Source organism: Sander lucioperca, chromosome 6 (genome assembly GCF_008315115.2).
Source record: "Sander lucioperca isolate FBNREF2018 chromosome 6, SLUC_FBN_1.2, whole genome shotgun sequence".
NCBI classification, from domain to species: Eukaryota; Metazoa; Chordata; class Actinopteri; order Perciformes; family Percidae; genus Sander; species Sander lucioperca.
In genome coordinates this window covers 802,345-824,603 of record NC_050178.1, presented here as the reverse complement: position 1 = coordinate 824,603, position 22,259 = coordinate 802,345, and the positions used below count along the sequence as shown (strand labels likewise).

The 22,259-nt window shown below is 39.8% G+C and overlaps 5 protein-coding genes across 5 annotated transcripts; 2 read left to right on the top strand and 3 right to left on the bottom strand.

Moving 5' to 3' along the window:
- The first annotated feature begins 1,388 nt into the window (after positions 1-1,388).
- On the top strand, positions 1,389-6,916 carry LOC116050306 (keratin, type I cytoskeletal 50 kDa-like). Its single transcript, XM_031300283.2, has 7 exons — positions 1,389-1,855; positions 2,359-2,441; positions 2,549-2,705; positions 2,783-2,944; positions 3,431-3,556; positions 5,016-5,230; positions 6,835-6,916. Exons 1-7 carry the CDS (start codon positions 1,397-1,399, stop codon positions 6,914-6,916), a joined length of 1,284 nt encoding a protein of 427 aa, XP_031156143.1. The 5' UTR covers positions 1,389-1,396.
- A 2,293-nt stretch (positions 6,917-9,209) lies between these two features.
- Positions 9,210-9,615, bottom strand: LOC116050280 (histone H4). The gene has a single exon (XM_031300260.2). The coding sequence runs from the start codon at positions 9,601-9,603 to the stop codon at positions 9,292-9,294; it is 312 nt and encodes a 103-aa protein (XP_031156120.1). The 5' UTR covers positions 9,604-9,615; the 3' UTR covers positions 9,210-9,291.
- Positions 9,616-12,358: 2,743 nt separating this feature from the next.
- On the bottom strand, positions 12,359-12,809 carry LOC116050282 (histone H2B 1/2-like). The gene has a single exon (XM_031300262.1). The coding sequence runs from the start codon at positions 12,798-12,800 to the stop codon at positions 12,426-12,428; it is 375 nt and encodes a 124-aa protein (XP_031156122.1). The 5' UTR covers positions 12,801-12,809; the 3' UTR covers positions 12,359-12,425.
- Positions 12,810-14,034: 1,225 nt separating this feature from the next.
- On the bottom strand, positions 14,035-14,660 carry LOC116050271 (histone H2A-like). Its single transcript, XM_031300250.2, has one exon. It carries the CDS (start codon positions 14,475-14,477, stop codon positions 14,094-14,096), a length of 384 nt encoding a protein of 127 aa, XP_031156110.1. The 5' UTR covers positions 14,478-14,660; the 3' UTR covers positions 14,035-14,093.
- A 121-nt stretch (positions 14,661-14,781) lies between these two features.
- On the top strand, positions 14,782-15,322 carry LOC116050267 (histone H3). The gene has a single exon (XM_031300247.2). It carries the CDS (start codon positions 14,866-14,868, stop codon positions 15,274-15,276), a length of 411 nt encoding a protein of 136 aa, XP_031156107.1. The 5' UTR covers positions 14,782-14,865; the 3' UTR covers positions 15,277-15,322.
- Positions 15,323-22,259: the final 6,937 nt, after the last annotated feature.

Here is a 22,259-nt window from a genome sequence, read left to right as displayed (position 1 = left end):
GAACAGACTAAGCAGCGCCGCAGAGATCAGCTCCTGACCCAAGGAAGAGCCGCTGCTGCCGGGTTTAACATTAGCGTTCAGTTGCATGACGTGACGTATGTTTGCACAGACGAGTGCATTTAGTGAAAAAATATAAATTGAGGATGCCTGTTTGCGCCTTCACGTTGGGTGAAGTCCTATTTTGGCAGGCAGTCATTTTTCGGTCAGTATCTGTCAGTACCTGTATGACTGGACATGGCCACACCCACCAACAGAAACTCTTTTCTAAGCCATCTACTACTCACAAAACTTTTTGACTAAAAACTTTTAGACTCAAAACTTTTTCACTCACAAGCAAAACTTTTTGATTCACAAGCAAAACTTTTTGATTCAAAATCAAAGTTTTTTGATTCAAATTCTGATCTTTTTGTGCTGCAAAAACAGCAACTTGGTTTTTGATTGCATTGAGAGAAATATGCTCCCAGGTAATGCTTATCAGTTCAATTTTCTAAGCACAAACGGACATTTGGAAAAACTTTTTAATTTTTTTCCACCTTGACAAATTAAAAAATTGGATCTTTAACCTGTTTTTCCAATTTTCTGTTTTTATTCAGAGGATCAGAAATTTAGAAAATTACAAAATTGCATCTGAGCTCCAATTATTCAATACTGCAATGATATTCTCTCCCTCATTCGCCTAGCTACGCCTGCCCCCCACTCAAAACCATCAGTTGCAAGCACCTCTGACCCTAAAGTCTTTCAGTTTTTAGTTTTTTTTGGTCCATATGCAGTTAATGACCTGCATATTCCGCAAAGTAGAGGAAGAGAATCCCATTGCAGTATTGAATAATTGGAGCCCAGACGCAATTTTGTAATTTTCTAAATTTCTGATCCTCTGAATAAAAACAGAAAATTGGAAAAACTGGTTAAAGATCCAATTTTTTAATTTGTCATGGTGGAAAAAAATTAAAAAATGGATATTTTAACCCATTTTTCTGTTTTTCCAAATGTCTGTTTGTGCTTAGAAAATTGAACTGATAAGCGTTACACTGGCCCTCTCAGGCCTTTTTTTGTTGTTGCTTGGGTTATAAAGAGAATAAAAAAACTCCATACAGCTCCCAAATAACATAGAGAATAGTAGTGACTGTATTTGTTACAAAACAAGAAGTATGCTCATTGGAAAGCAGCCAAATTAATATTTTTCTAAACCAATGAAAATATTTCTTTACAATAACCTTGCTCAATAACCAATGACAAGCTTTTGTGTGTCTCCATACAATTTCCAATTGTTTTCCTTTCTCAAGCCAAGAGAGACATAAGAGAAAGTGTCGGAGTACAGACCGCCCCGACCTGCTAGACCTCGCCTGCTCCGCTCAGACCGGTTTGCTCTTCAGGCCGCAGGGCTAACGCAGCTGGCATGTTCGGCAACCCAACCTGCCCTGCAACCACCGCCCCGTCCCAGCAGCTCAGAGCCTCAGCCATAACCTCCTACTCCAGCAGCTACGTGTCTGTCCCCATGAGGAGCTCCGCCATGTCCTCCTCCTCCTCCCGCCATGTCAGCGGCATGGGGGTCGGCAGGGTGTACGGAGGAGCCGGAGGGACTGGAATCCATGTCTCCAAGGCCTCCTTTTCCTCCCCCGCTGGCGGGGCCTTGAACCTGGCTGGCGTGACCGTCAGCGAGAAGGCCACCATGCAGAACCTCAACGACCGCCTGGCCACCTACCTGGATAAGGTGCGCAGCCTGGAGAAGGCCAACGCCGACCTGGAGCTGAAGATCAGACAGTTCCTGGACAACAAGACCAAACCTGCAGTCCAGTCGTGTGCCGCAGATTTGGGCTTCGGAATTTTCATCCGCATCAAAGACCTGCAGGACAAGGTGAGCACAGAAACTCAGAACTCTTTGTTTTTTAGAATATTTTTTTGATGTTTACATTTCTTCTTAAATTCACCTTTTAAGGGTATTTGCATGTAACTGATCCCCATGTGTTTCATACCAAATTGTCCAGAACAAACTCAGCTTTATGCAAGGGGAGGCCAAACTTGTCCTATGTGTCCAATGAGTAAAGAGATGATTTGGCCCTAATGCTGATAAGGTGATATTCGCTTTTAATGTGAAAACAAACCTTTAATCATGTTAACAATATGTTTTGGTGCTTGAAATGAGTAAACCAAATGTTAAGGTTCACACAAGTAGTGTAATATATATTAAATAGATGGTGTATAATAAATGTCTACAATAAAATGTTGCAATCGCTTATGAGTAGGAGTGTTGTCCTAAGAGGGTTATCATTTTAACATTTTGTTTTTTAAGTTTTATAACTTTTTGTGTCTTTTTTTATCATTTTAAGTTTAAAGTTTTTAACTATTTTAACTTATTAGATCACCTTTGCTGCTTGTGAAAACGCCGGCCTCGTCCTCGCCGTCGACGATGCCCAGCTGACCGGCAACGACTTCAAAGTCAAGTGAGTGTAAGACTTTGTTTCCTTTAACATCGAAACATCATCAGCTATCAACCAAGTCATTTCAACATTCCGGCGAGTCTCTGGAAGTCATTCTCGTGTTTTATCAGGTTTGAGCACGAGCTGGCCATGCGTCAGTCGGTGGAGGCGGACATCAGCGGACTGAAGAGACTCCTGCAGGAGCTGACTCTGAGCTGGAAGGACCTGGTGAAGCAGATCAATGGTCTGAAGGTGGAGCTGATTAAACTCAGGATGAACAATGAGGAGGTAAGACCACTGAAACCACACAGAAAGATAAATTCAAAGCTTAAAAAGACAGAAGTTTAACCGACGTCTTCCTGCAGGACCTGCTGGCTCTGCAGGCCCAGGTGGGAGGCCAGGTAAACGTGGAGGTGGACGCGGCTCCTCAGGAGGACCTGTCCGCCGTCATGGCCGGAATCAGAGAACACTACGAGACCGTCGCCAACAAGAACCGCAGAGAGCTGGAGTCCTGGTTCCAGGCCAAGGTGAGACCAAAGTCCTGTTTCCTATCGCTGCCCCATGTTTTATTGTTCTGAAGTTTTAAAACAATGTGGTTTTTTTAAGTTTTATAATCTCCACTTTTGAAACTTTTTAGTATTTTAACTAAATGTTTGTACTATTTGTGTAAGTGTTGTCTAACTCTGTATGTATTTCTTATTTTGTCTTGTTTTTTAGCAGAGCAGCTTGGATTCGCAAAATGAATATAAGTGTATTCATGATGTTTTTTTTGTTGTTTTACATTTTTTAAACGTTTTAGTTTCTGAAGTTCTGCTGTTCCAGACCACAAACCTTTTAGTTTGTTTCATTGTTTAAAAGTGTTTTTTAAATTGTAGTTATTAACTTTTATAACTTAAGACGTTTTTGGAAAACGCATTTTTCTAGTTCCGGGGTGTTTGGTAGATAACTCTACATCACGCTGCTGTCTGAAATCCCGATGTTTGATCAATATCATCATTGATTGTTCTTCACAGTCAGGCGAGCTGAACAAAGAGGTGGTTGTGAGCACCGAGATTCTGCAGACAACCAAGACTGAGATCTCAGAGCTCAGAAGAATTCTTCAGAGTCTGGAGATCAAACTGCAGGCGGAGATCAGCAAGGTAAGAAAACACTAAATCTGTTAACGTCATCGAGTCATCAAATCTTAGATTTTTTATGCGTTTTGGGATCAATTTCCAAATTGGAAACAAAACAACAACCCAAAAATGATCTAAAAAGGTTTCCCTTCAGTCTGTTGTTGACAATTGAAATCTAATATTTTAACCATTAAAGTTACCCATTCCTGAGCTAATTAATGAAACCCATTTCTGCCAGGGAGAGAGAAAAGTGAGGAAAGGTTAGACCTAATAAAATAAAATAAATGTTTGAATAACTTTGATGATGAGTTTTATTTTTTAACTTGTCATTAATTTGGTATTTTTCTGGCAGAGTTGGCCTTCCACACATATTTGAATGTGAAAGGTTTGAGGTGTTATAAAATGTATAAAGTACTAAAGGTATCACTGGGCAAGCAAAAAAAGAAACGTCTCACTTTCAACTGCTTTTATTTTCAGCCAACATGCGTAAAACTAACTAACTAAACTGAACAACGTTTCACAGACATGTGACTAACAGAAATGGAAAAATGTGTCCCTGAACAAAGGATGGTCAAAATCTGGTGTGGCCACCAGCTGCATTAAGTACTGCAGTGCATCTCCTCCTCATGGACTGCACCAGGTTTGCCAGTTCTTGCTGTGAGGTTGCCCCACTCTTCCACCAAGGCACCTGCAAGTTCCCGGACATTTCTGGGGGGCATGGTTCTCGCCCTTACCCTCCGATCTTGGATCTTGGATCTTGCCATGGCTCTTCGCTGGCCATGGCAGAACACTAACATTCCTGTCTTGCAGGAAACGCTCACAGAACGAGCGGTATGGCTGGTGGCATTATCATGCTGGAGGGTCATGTCAGGATGAGCCTGCAGGAAGGGTACCACATGAGGGAGGAGGATGTCTTCCCTGTAACTTTTGATTTTGACCATCCTTTGTTCAGGGACACAATTTTCCATTTCTGTTAGTCACATGTCTGTGAAACGTTCAGTTTAGTTCTTAGTAGTTGAATCTTTATATGCTCATACAAATATCAATATTATATCGACATTGATTTATGAGGCAAGATATTGTCTTAAATTTTGGATATCGTAAAATCGTTATGACACAAGTGTTGTGTTTTTCTGGTTTTAAAGGCTGTGTTACACTAAAGAGATGGCATTTATGAACTTACCAGACTTACTAGCTGTTCTGTTATTTGCCTTTACCCAATTAGTCATTATATCCTTAGTCCGTTATTGGTGATTATTTATCAAAACTCTCATTGTGTTAATATTTTGTGAAAGCACCAATAGTCAACCCTACAATATCGCCACAATATCAACATCAATGTATTTGTTTAAAAATAGCATTATATTTGATTTTTTCCATATCGCCCAGCTCTAACTAAAGGGCCGTCTAACTGGGAAGTCAAATTGACAGTAAGAGTTGAACACAGCTGACCTGACTGTTCCTCCCTCTTCCTCCTGAACAGAAGGGAGCTGTGGAGATGACTCTGGCTGAGACCAAGAGCCGCTACGCCAACTTGCTGTCAGGTTTCCAGGGGCAGGTGGAGGGTCTGGAGGAGCACCTGGCCCACCTCAGGGCCGACCTGGAGAAGCAGAAGGCCATGTACGGCGAGCTGCTGGACATCAAGACCAGACTGGAGCTGGAGATCGCCGAGTACAGGAGGCTGCTGGACGGAGAGAGGTGAGCCGGGGGAAAAGTTCAATGAGCTCAGTGTGTTTTCACTGCCGCTTACTCTTTTCTACATAGAAACATAATCAGAATACTTTATTGATCCCCTCAGGGAAATTGTTAATTGCGGTTGCTCACAGTCAAATTCAAGGTAAAAATTAAAAAAAAAAAAAGTAAGAAAAGAGAGAGTCAAAGTGTTTAAAGTAACATAGCTACAGTAAAGAATAAAAACGTTAAGTAGAAGTAAAGGCTAAACAGATTGTTTCTAAAACAATGGATTGTATTGTAATCTAGTGTGAACATAAAGTACAGTGTCAACATAATTACAGTACAATCATAAATAAGTACAGTGTGAATATACTGTAAGTAGCAGCAGTGAATAATATATAATATATATATATATAGAGTATAGAGTATATAGAGTATTCCATCCAAGAAAACAGTCCATACCACTTTAAAGAGAAGCCATTGTTGTCGCGGTAACTTTTAACAATACATTGCTTAATGATACATTGTCTAAAAAGCCAGCTAGCTAACATTAGCTCCTGAAGGCAGTCCGGAGAGTCTGCCTGTTGTTACCATAGCAACCAACTACTTTCCTATGGCTTCCTAATTGTTTGATCCTTATTCTATGGTTTAAACAGTTTTGTTTTAATTAGAAGAGAAGACACATTAAACACACACAAATATTTCTGTTACTATTTCTTTCTTTTTTTTTTACATGCATTTGAATATTTTTCATAACAAAACGTATTTTGATCAAACTTGGCTGGAAGGGCCAGTGAGTAAAGTGGGCGGCCAGTACCGCCCTGGCCCATTACTGACTACGCGCCTGGTGCATCGTGGGTGTCTGAGAGTCATAGTTGGTCTTGTTGGTCACGATAATCCCACCCGCAGCCCCTGACGTAAGCAGGACTTTGTTGGAGACCAGCAAAGAGTTGGTGCAGCTGTGGAACCAGTTTTTCCGTCCAAGAGCTGGTTCTTTGGCCGTCGCAACTCAAAGAACTGGTTCGTGATTAGGCACTGGCTCCAAACACACAAATACTCACAAAGTAGCTTAGCTTAGCCTGTTAGCATGCTAACATAAGCGAAAAATCCCTACTCTAAGAAATAGGTCCGTAAAATAACAGAAAAGGTTCTGGCAGCTCATTACATGGACTTTGATTCGTAATTAAAAACAGAAAATGTGCGTGTAGCTACCGTAAAAATACAGAACATAAAGTTATCTCATACAAAGCTGCTCAGTTAAAGCTCTGAAAGGAAATCTGTTCTTTATCTCCCTAACCAAGTGCTGTTGGTTAATAATTTACAATAAAGGTATTGTGAACAGCTCACTACGTTAGCTAACATTAGCAATACCAAACACATGTGTTACACAACATAACCAACCCAAACAATATAACATTTTAAACTGCTATACATCTAATAAATCTGCACTTTGTTAATTTTCCTGTACAAGCTACTCTTTAAAGCATGATGTCAAAGTAGTTTTATCCACTTCGTCGAATGTTACTTAAATTATCTGCATAGTAAGAAAACCCATCGGTATAAGTCTCAGATTAACAAACAAATTAAAAAGTCAACATTAATTGAATTATTTATTGTCTGTTTTGCAGCACCACCAAGACCTCCAGGGTGGTGACTATCACACAAAGTGGACGAATACAGAAATGTGATCAGCAGCAGTTAGATGAATGAATGAATGAATGAATGAATGAATGAATGAATGAATGAAACCAGAATCAGATGTTGTAAAGTTTAAACTGAGTCTTTCTCTGGTTCTTGATGAAGATGAAGTCTGACATTGTTTCTGTGGTTCACGTGTTTTTATTTCACACTGACGGATCAGCTGCTGCTCTGACTTTATTAAACAGAATCATCTCTGATGTGTACGTGACTGATGAGGAAATTTTTTAAATGTTTATTGACTTTCTTGGCTAAAAAAAAGGCTACATGACCATATCAGCTGACCGATGCAGCACTACACCACGTGTGTGCATTTATGTCCTAGTTTGGGTTTTTCACTTCAGTCACTTTAGTATCCATAATGGGAAACGTGAGCTACTGTCAGAAGTGCCAGATAAAAAACACATACAAGCAACGAAACGTTAGCTTACAAATATATAAAGATACGAAAATCTGCTCAACTAATTGGAAACTCAAAGTTGCCTTTACCTTGTTTGAAGCTTCATAACTGGACAAGTGCATTCTCATGAACATGTTTGTACAAAAATTGAAGCACACATATAAATGAAATCTTAAGCAAATAGGAGACCAGACTACAGAGCCCCGTAAGAATCAGTAGCAGTTGGTAGTCGAGTTACCCGAGAATAGGTTATTGTTAGGCGGCTACACAGCTCCGTGATATGTCGCTGTATCAGCAGGAGTTGGTAGTTCAGTTTACCCGATAGAGGGTGACTTTGAGCTGGGTACAGGGCCCCGCGAGCTGCTGGTCGTTTCGGCGGACATTACAGTTATGTTAAGGCAACAAAACCACCCACCCAGACCTCCTCCCTATGCTGTAACAGCAGCCATTACTTTGGTGCTCACAGAAATACGCCAGCCTAGCTAACTGAAAGGTTTTGGAGTGAGTGAAAAGCACAATAAATGCAACGTTACGTTAGAAAGCACTAAAACGAACAATGCAATACACAATATAGCATTAAATCTAGCCTTAAATCTAGATAAATTTGACTTGTCGGATGCAGACACTGCTGAAAGTAGGGTACCCGTGCCGTCTTCTTCTCTGGAATGTTACACATTTTTGCGCACGTTTATAAAGCTGAGGCCACGGATTATGAATCTGTGCGAACAGTTTATAAACCCGAGGGAACGGATTTTTATTCTGTGCGCACGTTTTTTTTTCAGCTGACCCCAGTGGAGTTCCATAGCAGACACATTACCTGACAGTGGAGTTCTGTGGCATCACCTACATGGAATCACATTTAATCCACATGAATCTATTAGGAATGCATCCGGTCCTGCACCTCCAGGCTCAGGCACCGCTTCATCCCACAGGCCATTGAACTCATCATGCATATATACACTTCTTTAATCGTATTCATCTCACTACTGTGTACACACATTTATTTATTATGTAATTTCACTTTTTTGTATTTCATTTGTTAATATTTAGCCATGTATCTTAATTTGCATTACATGATTCTGTTGTCTTACATACGTACAAGATTTAGCTTTTTCTTGTGGGTTAAATTCCTATTTAGTTAGATATTGAGCATTGCTGGACATGCCTGAGATCTAACATTTTCATTGCCAACAAAATAGGTTGTCCGTACTGTCGTGCACATGACAAATAAAGAACTTTTTGATAGCAAATCAGTGTTTTTTTTGTTTTTTTTCTGTGGTGTTCCGCAAAGTCTCAGTGTACTGATGTGCCACAAAATAGGTTCATTTAGCACCAAATCTGGGATCAAGCCCCAAATTTGCTAGGAAGATCAATCATAAATTTACATAATGTCCTAAGCTGTTACACACTTGTAACATTTGAATCTGCACCTTACCAAAACATGATGTTTATTACAGACTTGTGACTTGACACTGAGCTGCATCCCAAATTAATTTTCAGGTTCTCGGCTTTCAGATGCTGTAGGTTATACAACTATTGACCAGCACTTTATACTGAACCATGGACTACATGCACTCCATCATGTTGTTGCACTTTTGGCACTGACTAGGCTTCAGTTTGCAAAAATATACAGTATAGCATTTATCATACTGTAAACTGATCTTTAATTTCAAACCTCAAATCTTATTTAAAGCCCTCATCACTGGTTTGGAACTATTTTGGCAATAAGGTTGTAAGTACATATGCAGACGTTACAAATTGCATTTTGTTGATGGATTAAGACTTTTCTTCAGTCATGTTTAAGAGGTTACCAGATAGTAGCTTATCCCGTTTACATTGATTTAAACCATATTAATTTCTAAACATATTATGCTACTTTAAAATTGCTTAATTTCTACCAAGTTATTATGACAAGAGAAAGATGGTCTTTAGATGAAGTGTGTGGCTCTTAAAAGAGCCGTTGTGTTGTAGTTTTTCCTGATCAGGTTTAACCTCCGAAGCCGTACAGAGTGCGGCCCTGCCTCTTCAGAGCGTACACCACATCCATGGCGGTCACCGTCTTCCTCTTGGCGTGCTCGGTGTAGGTGACGGCATCTCGGATCACGTTCTCCAGGAACACCTTCAGCACACCGCGGGTCTCCTCGTAGATCAAACCGGAGATACGCTTCACTCCACCGCGGCGAGCCAGGCGGCGGATGGCGGGTTTGGTGATGCCCTGGATGTTATCACGGAGAACTTTACGGTGACGCTTAGCGCCTCCTTTACCGAGGCCTTTGCCTCCCTTTCCTCTTCCAGACATTATATGTTTAGTCGATGTTGGATCGTTAGAAACGAATGAGTTCAACTTCACCAGACCGGCTGTATTTACATCTTATCTGCGGACGTAAGAGAGGACAGACGGCGCCAACTTCAGTGGGCGAAGCCAAACCCAGCAGCCCTTCCCACATTATTTTTCAAAACTTGACGTTTTTCTTTCCTTTTGATGATTATGTCTCCATGTATTTGTTTTATCCTTCGTGTCTCCCTGCCTCTATAGTAGTTTTATACTTCTGAGGTTCAGAGTGAAGGTTAACAGCCTCATATTCCTGACCTTTGTTTAACATTTATTATAATAAATCCTTTCTTTTCAAGGAATGAGTGGGCCTAAATTATGATAACTCATGGCTAACAAATAAGTTTCTTTGTGAAACATCTCCTTCCTGTCAGGTCATCTTTCTCTGTAAATAAAGTCCTGATAATAACAGTTTGATTTGTTTCAGGTATTTTCTAAAATCAGGCTTTATTGTTCTTGACTTTAGTTCACAGCTACCTGACTTTTTCAGTCTAGTTTCAGGATAAAGACTTTACATCACCCTTAGAATACAATCGGTTTAAAAAACGTGTTATTGTTTTACATAATCACATAATGTAATGTGTTACATTGTTGAACACAAGATGGCAGCAGGAGATAACATCATGGTTAGCTGGGAGGGAATCATTACCAAATGTAAGAAATCACAGAGAGGTACTCTAACTATATATGATGGAGACTGATCAGAAACATCAGGGGAACAGATTTGAAATGATAAAAACATAATAGCCTATATACTGAACAGTTAGAGTCAGAAGCTCACATAAGGAACATATAGGTCAATGGAAGATTTATTTATTTGTAAAAAAAAAAAAAAAAAGAAAAAAAAGAAAAGAAAGAAAGAAGTAAATTGCTGCAAATAGAAATGTCTGACTGCAACTGTATGTCTATCTATCTATCTATCTATCTGAGCAGTTTACCCCATTTTTGTCACTAAGTATATCTCATCCATCATGTTATCCTTTTGTGTGTGCTGATTGCACATTTACACGTCATCAGTCCCAGTCAGATTCAAGCTGTACTAACATTTCCATCTTTGTAGCTCAATGTTATCATCTCTAAAGCACAACATTTCCATCTCTGTAGCACAGCAAGGGCATCATTTAATTTCGCAGCCACCACAAACTATTCACAGCAAGATAGCTTATCTAACGACTTGAACCAACAAGAGTTGTTGGGTCCATCAAAGGAGGACTCTTTCTTTAATGGCTTCAGGGGTGCCTGTTCAGACCGTTTTTCTTCAAGCATGCTGTTATTGTGTCTCAGAGATTTAGCAGTTGTGTGCAAATAACGTGTTGTTCTACATCCAGAGATTTGACTTACTGGAAAAGAGACAAGAGATGAAAGTAAATGTAGGAGACACTATCATATTAGAAAACAGTGAACTATTTAGGATGTACATTATAACAATTATCAGGCGAGGCCATGGCTTTGAAAGGCCTCACTAAAAAAAAAAAAATCTTTGTCTGTGTGATCAGAAGAACTACTAACTATTTTATATTTAACATATTCCTCAGCAGAGGAGCTGTTCAAAGCGAGCAGCTCTGATAGGAAGTCTGGCTAAACTCGAGAAACCGCAGCGGTCAAGAAAGCAGCCAAGAGCCCCAAAAAGGCGACCAAGAGCCCCAAGAAAGTGGTGAAAAAGGCCCCTGCAGCCAAGAAAGCCCCCGCGAAGAAGGGTGCCAAGCCCAAAGTGAAGAAGGCAGCACCCAAGAAGAAGTGAGCTGTAGTCTCATCAACAAACGGCTCTTTTAAGAGCCACCACATCATCCTCAGAGCATTGTCCTTTTTAATCTTATTCTGTCATTAACAGCAAACGTTGGGATCACATTTTATGCAATTATTTACAATAGTAAACATCACAGATAGCTAAATAAATACATCTCAAAGAAAAGCCAGTCACGTTATTAGTTAAATAATATTTTGATAAATGCTGTCAGGAATTGATGACCTTTTATTGTACCTGTATAAATTACTGTAGGTGGAATACTGGACTTGTCACTCGGTCTTCACTTTGCGACAAATAAGTTCTTATAATCCTTATCTGTTATATAAATATCAGTATTGTTTTAAACCCAGTGGAGCATCAACTTCTCTGGAAACTCAGAATGAACAATCAAATCTATTGTATTCACTGGTTTCACCCAACATAGCATGCAAACATGATAATTATTAACATTATTAATATAAAGAGAATCCAGTAAGGAACACAAATCTTGTGAAAATGTACAATTCAAATTTCATCTTTTAATGTGGAACAATTCTAAAACATGTTTTCAGTTTGTCACGTTTTATTGAGTGAAGATTTATAGGCAAATGGCAAATGTATCTAATGAAAAGACAGTGAAATATCAAAACTATTATATTATATATCAAACTAAATTTGGCCCTGAATCAAATGTTTATCATAAATACATGTATAAAGTCATGATTAATGTGAAACAGTTCATTAATACCAAGATATTAAAAATGTACTTGATCTTTCATGACCTATACCTTATTCCTATTCTTTTGTGCAAACAGTTTTACAAACATTGCTGAATCCATTAATGTCCTTACATTACTACATGAGCTTGTTGACCCATTCTCAAATCTGTTTTATAGTTGGCCCTCTGCTAACCAATTAAATCCTGTTTACTTTATTTATTCTCATTAGTTTTAAATAGGCTGATTAACGTGATTGACCATAGTTATTCATTAACAGGAAGACCGCTTTAGATGAAGTGGGTGGCTCTTAAAAGAGCCGTTGTGTTGCTGGTCTCCGAGCAAGTTTACTTGGAGCTGGTGTACTTGGTGACAGCCTTGGTGCCCTCAGACACGGCGTGCTTGGCCAGCTCCCCGGGCAGCAGCAGCCTCACGGCGGTCTGGATCTCCCTGGAAGTGATGGTGGAGCGCTTGTTGTAGTGAGCCAGGCGGGAAGCCTCACCGGCGATGCGCTCAAAGATGTCGCTCACAAACGAGTTCATGATGCCCATAGCCTTGGAAGAGATGCCGGTGTCTGGGTGGACCTGCTTCAGCACCTTGTACACGTAGATAGCGTAGCTCTCCTTCCTGGTCTTTCTCCTCTTCTTGCCGGTTTTGCTGACGGCCTTAGAGACGGCTTTCTTGGAGCCCTTCTTGGGCGCTTTGACACTGGGCTCTGGCATGATTATTTCTAAGAGTTTTACTAATTGAATGTATTGACGCACCGCCGAACGTTCAATTTGTATCCACTCGATGCAAATATGACTGTGCTGTTGCTCGCACGGGATTGGTTGTCTTCTGAGCGCGGGACTGAGCATGCGCTGAACAAGTAGCCGTTCTTTTTAACATGAGATTTAAGAGATCAAAGAAAAGTGATGTCTTTTGATTCTGATTGACTGCATAAAGAGAAAGTGCTCGATGTGTTCATAAGAAATATCACTACACGATTAACAGATGGAAATTATACATTATAGATACATATCTTAAAAGCAGAGACTACAAGCAGGCTTTTTAATAACCAAACATGTCTTTAACATATATTTATAGCATATTTCATAGGTTTTGGTAACTGATGAAAAGTTAGCTAAAACTCTTAAAAAGTTAAATATCAAGAAATTGTTGATTTTTAAGATATGAAGATGTAAGTACGCTTGTTAATAACTTTTGTAAAAATGTATACTAGTGGTAATGAGACGTTGCTTTTGTTAAAGAATGTGTTAAACATAAATTATACCCTCTTTTATAGAAAGTTATGGTAACTGATAAAAGTGATATTAAAATGGTTGGTGAGGATATGTAAAGATTAAAATTAGCTGTACCATTACACATCCTGCCATGACTCTCATGGGGATATGATTCTAAACAAAAAATAAATAAACGCCAGTCCAGATTTTTTAGAATTAAATATATTTGAATCAGTCATTTTTAATCAACATTTGTGTTCCTTTTAAAATTAAATGGGAACTAAATTCAGGTGCTCAGTAAACTAAGTCGGGGTGACACCCTTAAGGCGTCAAGCCACTAACTGTTTATTGAGTTCTGATCCTTTTCCTCAAGTACAAGTAGTAATACTATTGTAGGCGTACATTGTTACAAGGTAAAATCCTCCACAAACTACAAAAATATCAAAATATAGGCTACCCAAAGTGGCAAAGTTAAAGGTATGCCTAGTAATTATGCAGAATGACACATTTCAGAATAAGAACTACTGTATTATAGCCTTGATTATATTATTGATAGATTGTGTTCATCACTCCGGTACAGATAGCTCATTTATATTACCTACCGGGTAGTTTGTGAATTTCCCCTTGACTCAAAGTTAAATTATTTTAATCAGATAAAAACCATTCTGTTAATTATATTTGGTGTTATTTTTATCAGACATGAGGAAAAACAGAGCTCTTCATCGGGAAAGTGTGTAGCTCTTAAAAGAGCCTTTTTGGGTCTGGTTTCCAGCAGTCAGCGAGTCTCCAGTTTTACTTCTTGGCGGGCTTCTCGGTCTTCTTGGGCAGCAGGACGGCCTGGATGTTGGGCAGCACTCCGCCCTGAGCGATGGTCACTCCGCCCAGCAGCTTATTGAGCTCCTCATCGTTGCGGACAGCCAGCTGCAGGTGACGGGGGATGATACGGGTCTTCTTGTTGTCGCGGGCAGCGTTTCCAGCCAGCTCCAGGATCTCAGCGGTCAGGTACTCCAGCACAGCCGCCAGATAGACGGGGGCGCCGGCTCCCACACGCTGAGCGTAGTTTCCTTTACGGAGCAGCCTGTGAACACGGCCGACTGGGAACTGGAGCCCGGCACGAGAGGAGCGGGTCTTTGCCTTAGCTCTGGCTTTTCCTCCGGTTTTTCCTCGACCACTCATTTTCAAATGCTCTCTAAAGTCACGACTCAGAGAAATGTTTTACCAACAGCTGAAACCCTCCCTTTTATGTCCGCGGAGCGCGGGAGCCGGTCATTTCCAGCCAGACCAACCAGAAAAGAGGCTTCCAGCAGCGCAGCAGAGGGCGGCCCGCTCTCACATTTTGGCGGACTTTTTAAAAGGATTGTCCGCCAATAAGCGACGGAGATTCGTGCGGTGGGTCGCTCCTTGAGGCGGTGCTAAACTCCAGAGGAGCCCATTACCAATCAGGAGCCGCCGAGCCGGAGGTCTTAAGCAGCGACACCAGATCTTACATCCGGTCCCACACTTTAAGAGTCGCTGGTCTCTTTATTTCATTTTACATTTGTCCTGATCGTAGAAAGAAAAAGCTATGGCAAGAACCAAGCAGACCGCTCGTAAATCTACCGGAGGCAAAGCCCCCAGAAAGCAGCTGGCCACCAAGGCTGCCCGTAAGAGCGCCCCGGCCACCGGCGGCGTGAAGAAGCCTCACCGTTACAGGCCCGGCACCGTGGCTCTGAGAGAGATCCGTCGCTACCAGAAATCCACCGAGCTGCTGATCCGCAAGCTGCCCTTCCAGCGTCTGGTCAGAGAAATCGCTCAGGACTTCAAGACTGACCTGCGCTTCCAGAGCTCCGCCGTCATGGCTCTGCAGGAGGCCAGTGAGGCTTACCTGGTCGGTCTGTTCGAGGACACCAATCTGTGCGCCATCCACGCCAAGAGGGTCACCATCATGCCCAAAGACATCCAGCTGGCCCGTCGCATCCGCGGAGAGAGAGCTTAAACTGTCTGCTGCTGCTCCACACACCACAAAGGCTCTTTTAAGAGCCACCAAATCATCTTCAAAGAGTATTTCCTTATTATTCTTTATAAGAAATATTGACGTGTGAGCTACATTGAAATCACAGAGAAGAAAGAAACAAACTTGTAGTAATAATGAGAACTTGTATGCTGTTAACATTCACACTCGGATAATATTTACATACCGTGATCTGAATGTGAAGTCAAAACATAGACAAAGACATGCAGAGTGATATTTCCAGAAAGACAATGACTACATATTTAAATAGTTCTTCCTCACTTTTCATTTGAAGGGCTCATTCCTCTACTGACATGTATCACCATCAATAACTGATCAATAGTATTTACAGTAAACTGCTCTTGTAAAGTTTAATCTCTACATTACAAACCTCTTTCATAGCTTACTCAAAAAAATATTTGCTACCTAGCAAACGAGAACACTGAGGAAAGTGATGTTAAAAGTATCAAGGTAAATATAGTGCAAAGTGCTTGTAGACTTAATGTGATCCCTTGAACAAAAATCTGTACTTTATATAAAATATTCACACACAAGCTAGATTTGAAGTCAGGACACGTCTGCTTGTAGGAAAAATCAGAACTTGCATGTTGAAATTTTACTCAGAAAATATTAACACAGCCGTGTTGTGATGTCACATGTTTACAAATGTGTAGATTGATATTTACATAAACACAATGACAGCACGTTTAAACTGAAAAATGTTTAATGAACTAAAAATTAGCTGTACCACTTATGTCTTTTAAAGGGTTTCTGTCCATCCAAATTCAATCCAAAGTTACATAGTGGTCAGAGCATAGTTGGATGTGTATTGATTAGTAGGCTATACATGTGATTTAATTCAGCACAATGTGGGAAAATACTCCAACATATAACATCATTTTATGATTAAAGCCAGTTATGTTGAAATATTCATCAAAGGAAATGAATAGGAACACTTTGATCAGCAGATGGCGATAAAGCATCAGCAGAAAAGTCCTGCTGCGAGATCCTCTCCTCACAACACACAACATTTAAGGACACTTACAGGTGAAAAGGGTTGATATCACCATGAAACTTCCCCAGTTGAATACTGACATTAGGACAATTCTTTTTTTTGTATTACAAGTGTTAGGATAATTATTTATCAAAAAATGGACAAAATCACTGAAATTTAAGATTTTAAACTAAAGTAAAGCCATCGCTTCTCATCGTTTACTTGCTGACTGTGTGAGACGCCACAGAGGCATCAGAACAGAAGAAACTGTCAGACGACTCCATGAAGACACCAGAGATTGTAGAAGTTTACTCCATGCAGAGTGGTACACACTATACCTGTTGCATTACCTTAATCATGTATGTCGTTGATCATATTACCTCGGAATGGAGCCCGGTACAGATGATTTGTAGTTTTATGCACATAATAATAATGTCTTTCTCAGATAGAAAACTCCTCCACTCACTGACAGTATGCACATCAGCTGTTCTAACTTTCCTGCTTTTGGTTGCTCACATCTCCTTCACTTCATCATCGTTCTAAATAATTTCTCCCTGGGATTTAAATAATTTCCCCCTAGGATTATTAAAGTTTTTCTGATTCTGATTCTGTTCAAACAAAAGACAGCATTCTACTTGCACTTCCTGTCTCCCTCACACAGAGAGAAGAGCCGTACAACAGTATCACAGTATCAATAAAAAAGAATAAACAAACCAAAAGATCAGAGACTAAATCTAAAAAGGTCCACAACAGAAACAAAAAGCAGATTGTCAAACTAAATAAGAAACCAAAAAATAAAAAGAATAAATGAAAGAAAAATAAACATATCTTTATAATAATGAGACAGCAGGACAAGTGCAAAATAAGAGGTTTAATTCAGTGATCTTAAATGACCTGTAACAGCAAACGAGACCAACGAGACTAAGAACTCATGTAGTTTTTATTAGTGCCGTTGCCCTTGTCCAATTTTTCCCGCGAAGTCACAGAATGATTTGCGACAGGTAGACGGCACTACAGACCACACATTCTGATGGGTCACAGATTACTTTGTGACACCAGAAAAGCCTGTGTTAGCGTATCCAGACATGTAAAAGGTAACAGTAGATTTCTAAAAGTCTCCTTTAGCATCATATAACGCGCTTTAACTAAACGTGCTTGGTCGGGACTATTGGTGTCCCTTTTGATGCAGTTATGTTAAGGAAAAGGTTGTGGGTGTGTTTACGCTTCCGTGACACGCGGGAATAACGGGACGGTTAAAGGACAAAGCGACTTTAGGAAACAAACCTCAGCTCAGGTTACCCAGGTGTTTGAACTCATCCATCAGTACAGTCTTGGATTTTGCAAGTGTTGTTGAAAGATGAATTGCTGCAACCTATTTCTTGGTATTTGCTTGGCGAAATTGCTAGCCAATTTTCATCATACATTTCATACAAGTATACACCACATTCCTTGTTTCAGTTTAACCTAATTCCCACATTTTCTCCTTCGAGTTTAATATCGATTTGTTAGATCATTTGTTCATTCATTCATTCATACAGTGGGCTAGGCTAGTGTTGTAGGGGTGAACTAGCCAGCTAGCAAACTGCACACGATGGCAGACAATGCTAATATTATCAACCTGGTTTTGGCAAAGCCATTTGAAAGTCTTCCTTACGAGGATAAACTTAGAATTAAACAGCAGGGTTAGATCAACACTTAAGATTGAGTTAGTGCAAAAGATAGGGCAAAGTAACAGGTCTTTTCAGCTCTCCTGATATGACAAAGTTAGCTGGCTGACTGGAAGTGCTGTGACAAAGAAAATGTACTGCTGGCCATACCTCTTGATGAAACCATCTCACAGATATTATAAATTATTATTATAATAATTATTAGATTATTATTGTATTGTATTATTATTATTATTATTATTATTATTATTATTATTATTATTATTATTATTACATATTATTATAATATAAATAAATGGACAATTTTTATGATGTAGGCCTAAAATGAGCTTCCCCTCTTTGAAAGACCAGCAGCCACCACTGTTCTGCAGTGAGTCATGGTGTCTGAACTCTCAAACACAGAGCCAAGTGGAAGGGAAATACATCCCAGCTGTTCACTTTCAGGGTAGGAGAGTCTGCTTTAAGCCCCATAGACTAAACTATTGTATGGATGTGTATCTCAGGAGGAAGACAAAGAGGGCATATACACAAAATCATTCAGTTTTAAAAAATAGTATATTGAGCATGTGTGTATGAGTATATATACTGTATGTACCTGATTGATCATAGGAGGCCCACGCCAGGTTCTCTCCACAGCTTCCTCTACTGGACTTCATGCTGTGTTTCAGGATCCGTGTGCTGGCCAGACTTTGAGCATAATTGTGGACAGAGACAAAGAAAGTTGTGGATAGCACTGCTGAAATTGCTATAAATCCTGCAACAAAATCCACTCCTACACGCAAAGATTTCCACTGTGAGCGGTGTACTTCAAAGCTCTTTACTTCTTTAGATTTAGGCTTCCCAGAAGTCTCAGTTTTTAAAAGCACTGTGCTGTCCTCCACCCTCCAAGATAAACAGTTTCAAATCCTTGCCTCAAAGGTTTAATCTAGTGCAAATATGCAAAGCAGGCACAGAAACTAAATCCTCTAAACAATTGCTTTTGGTAATTGTGTTGATATTATTACAGGTTAAAAGACCATCAGGGGTGTATGCAAAATTTCAATTAAGTTCAATCTGAACAATGACAAAAGTGTACATGCTAAGCTATGGTTTTATCAACACAGTGTTGATTTAGTGACAGTATTTACTCAAATTTACAATCTGGGGTGTTACTACAGGAACAAGGTTTAACACCTGGTAAGTTATTCATAATGTCTCTATTTAAAATATGGTGTGGATAAACAACAGATGTTAAATGCCACGGGTGTTCCTCATCACAAGAGTTAATGATGCTTTTCGGATGAAAAGACAAACTCTTTAATTACAAGTCCAGTGAGCTTTTGTTACTGATTTTGTTGGATTAGGTTCTAAATCCTAACTATATTTATATATCTGCAAATTTTCCTCAAGACATGCAGCTGTGAATGAACGAATGATGACTTTAACTGAAGAGGGGTGAAACCGTTGCATAATTTTGTGCATAAAGTGCCTTAAAAACGCCAGTTGACACAGAGGGAGAGGTAAAAGCACCATTCATCATGTTCCAATGAACTGTGCTGCGCTTAAATGGTAGATTATCTACAAACTCAAATATTTACCATCATAGATATTACACAGCAAACACAGTATTTGAAAAGACACACACATTACCAGAGATGTAGACTGTACACTGTATCATTAAAGTTTTTTTTTTTTTTTTTTTTTTTTTAATCATAATAGTAAACTTTGTTTAGCAAATCAATGTTTCTGTTGATATTGCACCATCAGCATGCTTGAGGAAAAGGACTGAAAGTCTATTATCCAAGACAGTTAGTTGCCTATTTCCTTCCTGACAGCACTGATCAAGTTTTCATTTACTCAAAACAAGAAAATTGTCAACACAACTGCTAATCACAATAAAAACAAAGACCCTCGATATCTTATTATATTTTGTTGTTATTTCATTTGACAGGTTAGGCAGAAGCTGTCACTGTTATCCAGAGCAGTTTGACAATGACTGGAATGCGTAGTCCTTGTTTATTAGGTTTCTAATTTAATCGGTGTGTGCATTAACCTACCGGGTAGCCTCTCTGCTCAACTTGCTGCTTAGCTTCATTGGAGTAGCCTGGTGCTTCCTCCTGAACTCATTATGGCACTGCAGCACCTCCTCGGAAAACTGCTTTGAGGTCGATAGACAGAGAGGAGAGAGGAAGGAAGGGTTAGGCAGCCAGAGAGAGAGAAATCTGACAAAGGACACGTGATGATGCAACATGAAGATTCGTGCATGGCTGCAGAATACAAACTCGAGCTGAAGTGTGAGTTCACCACCTGAAGACTGACTGACCTCAGACAGTGAGTATTACTCGATGACAGATGATGGAGAAGAAAACGTCATCCACATCACCCCCCTCTCTGCCCGGTGCCTATCACTCACTGGGCTTTTCATAAGTACCACAATCTCTTGAGTGCTTACACAATAGGCACATTGAAATAGCCACACACAAACAATACAAATACCAATGCTGCCTAACAGCCAGCATCCACTCAGCACACTGCAATATGAATCTTAACTAATGATCAGTAAAATCTATTTTAAAATTTCAATGAAAGGAAAAGAATTTAGTCTTTTCTTTTGCAAGTTTGCATTGCCTTGTCCTACTTTTCAAAGATAGCAAAGCCCACAAACACATACAGTAAACGAGCAAGTTCTAACTCCGGCCAAATGGATACAATCAGAGTTAATATTCTCAGGGTGCAGTTTCCACTTACCTGAGTTCCCCATGGTGCTGACACAGGAAGCCTTCAGTAAGATCAGAAACACTCTTAGCACTGAACGAAAGCAGCCTCTCCCCTGTCTTGTTTTTTTGCTCCTCCTCTCGTTTTCTCTGTTGCTTGCTCCCTCTCTCTTTCTTCCTTTACTGCTGTCTATCTAATGCTGATGCTTTGAAACAGCTGCCAATGCCTTTATTTCAGGGGCCTTTCCTTCAATTGCTGTCTCTTTCCACCTTAAACGTACAGCAGCAAACTTCCCCTTTAGCTATGTATCTGGTTGTAAAGATCATTTCGTAACATGCTTCTTCCACAAGTTTTGTTTCACTTCATTTAACTAAACCTGCCTGTCTCTGTTGAAGCCACAAACCCCACTATCTGCATGTCCTACATATATCTATATGGCTCAGAGGAGTACACACCCACTCCTTGTCTTTACATTCCCACAAATGAGAGGGGAGCCCCTGCAGACGTTGGTGACATCTTCTCTGTGAGACACATGCCCATATATGGCTCTGAGATTCTTGTAACTCGGTAGCCATGGACAAGAGAATGTTACTCCTAGCAACTGTAACCGGGACAGTGGCTATTCTCACACTCCACACTGTAATGATGCATCGATGTGCTGTGCAACAGAAGACAATAGCAAACTTTGAGATAGGCCACACAGTGTATACATGTGTGGCTCTGTACATGATGCTCACTTTTTCAAAAGATCTTTTCACTTTTACTAATGCTGATATCGTCAAGGTGCTTCAACATTGTCTTCAGAAACTTCTGTATCAATAAATTACCCCCAACACACCCAATTGTAAATGAGTGATCCCTTAACCTCCACTCTGGATAAAAAAAAGCAATGAGTGAACAATTTACCTACTGCAGTTGACACACAGGGAGAGGCAGAATCATCATCCATCATGCTGCAGAACAGGTTTCTACTATTTGTTTTGTCTGCATGAAGTATGCTTCCCTCTGCGCTTTAATAGTATTTCTGAACTGGGATATCTATTATTTCAACAACAAAAAATACACCTGTTTTAACAAAGGCAGGACTGGTGTGTAACAGAACCTCAAAATGCATTACCTCATATTTTACTGTGCATCTCATAACTCAGCTTTTGAAATTGTGTCTCCACTTTTTGTACAGGCTACAGCTTGTATAAAGAATGCATGAAAAATTAAATTGTACTTTGTCCTTTTTTACACCCTTGAAATCAATAAGACATCATTGTGTCAGCAGCACCAAAGTGTTCTGATGAAACTGCTAAACATGTAACAGTAGAATGCTGAGGCTTGATTGCTAATCTCCCAGTTGTGAATGTGAGTTTATCAACACTTTGTTAGGCTTGAATCAATCAAAGTTAATAAACACACACACTACAGTCACTTTGGTCCAGACTGAAATATCTCAACAATTATGACATGGAATGTCATGACATTGTGTACAGGGATCCATGATCACCAGGGGAGGTATCCTACTTACTTTAGTGATCCCTTGACTTTTCTTCTAGGAGCCATCATATCGTCAAAATCTCAATTCTTTGGTTTACTATTAGTTTTACTTTTTTTTTTTATTAAAG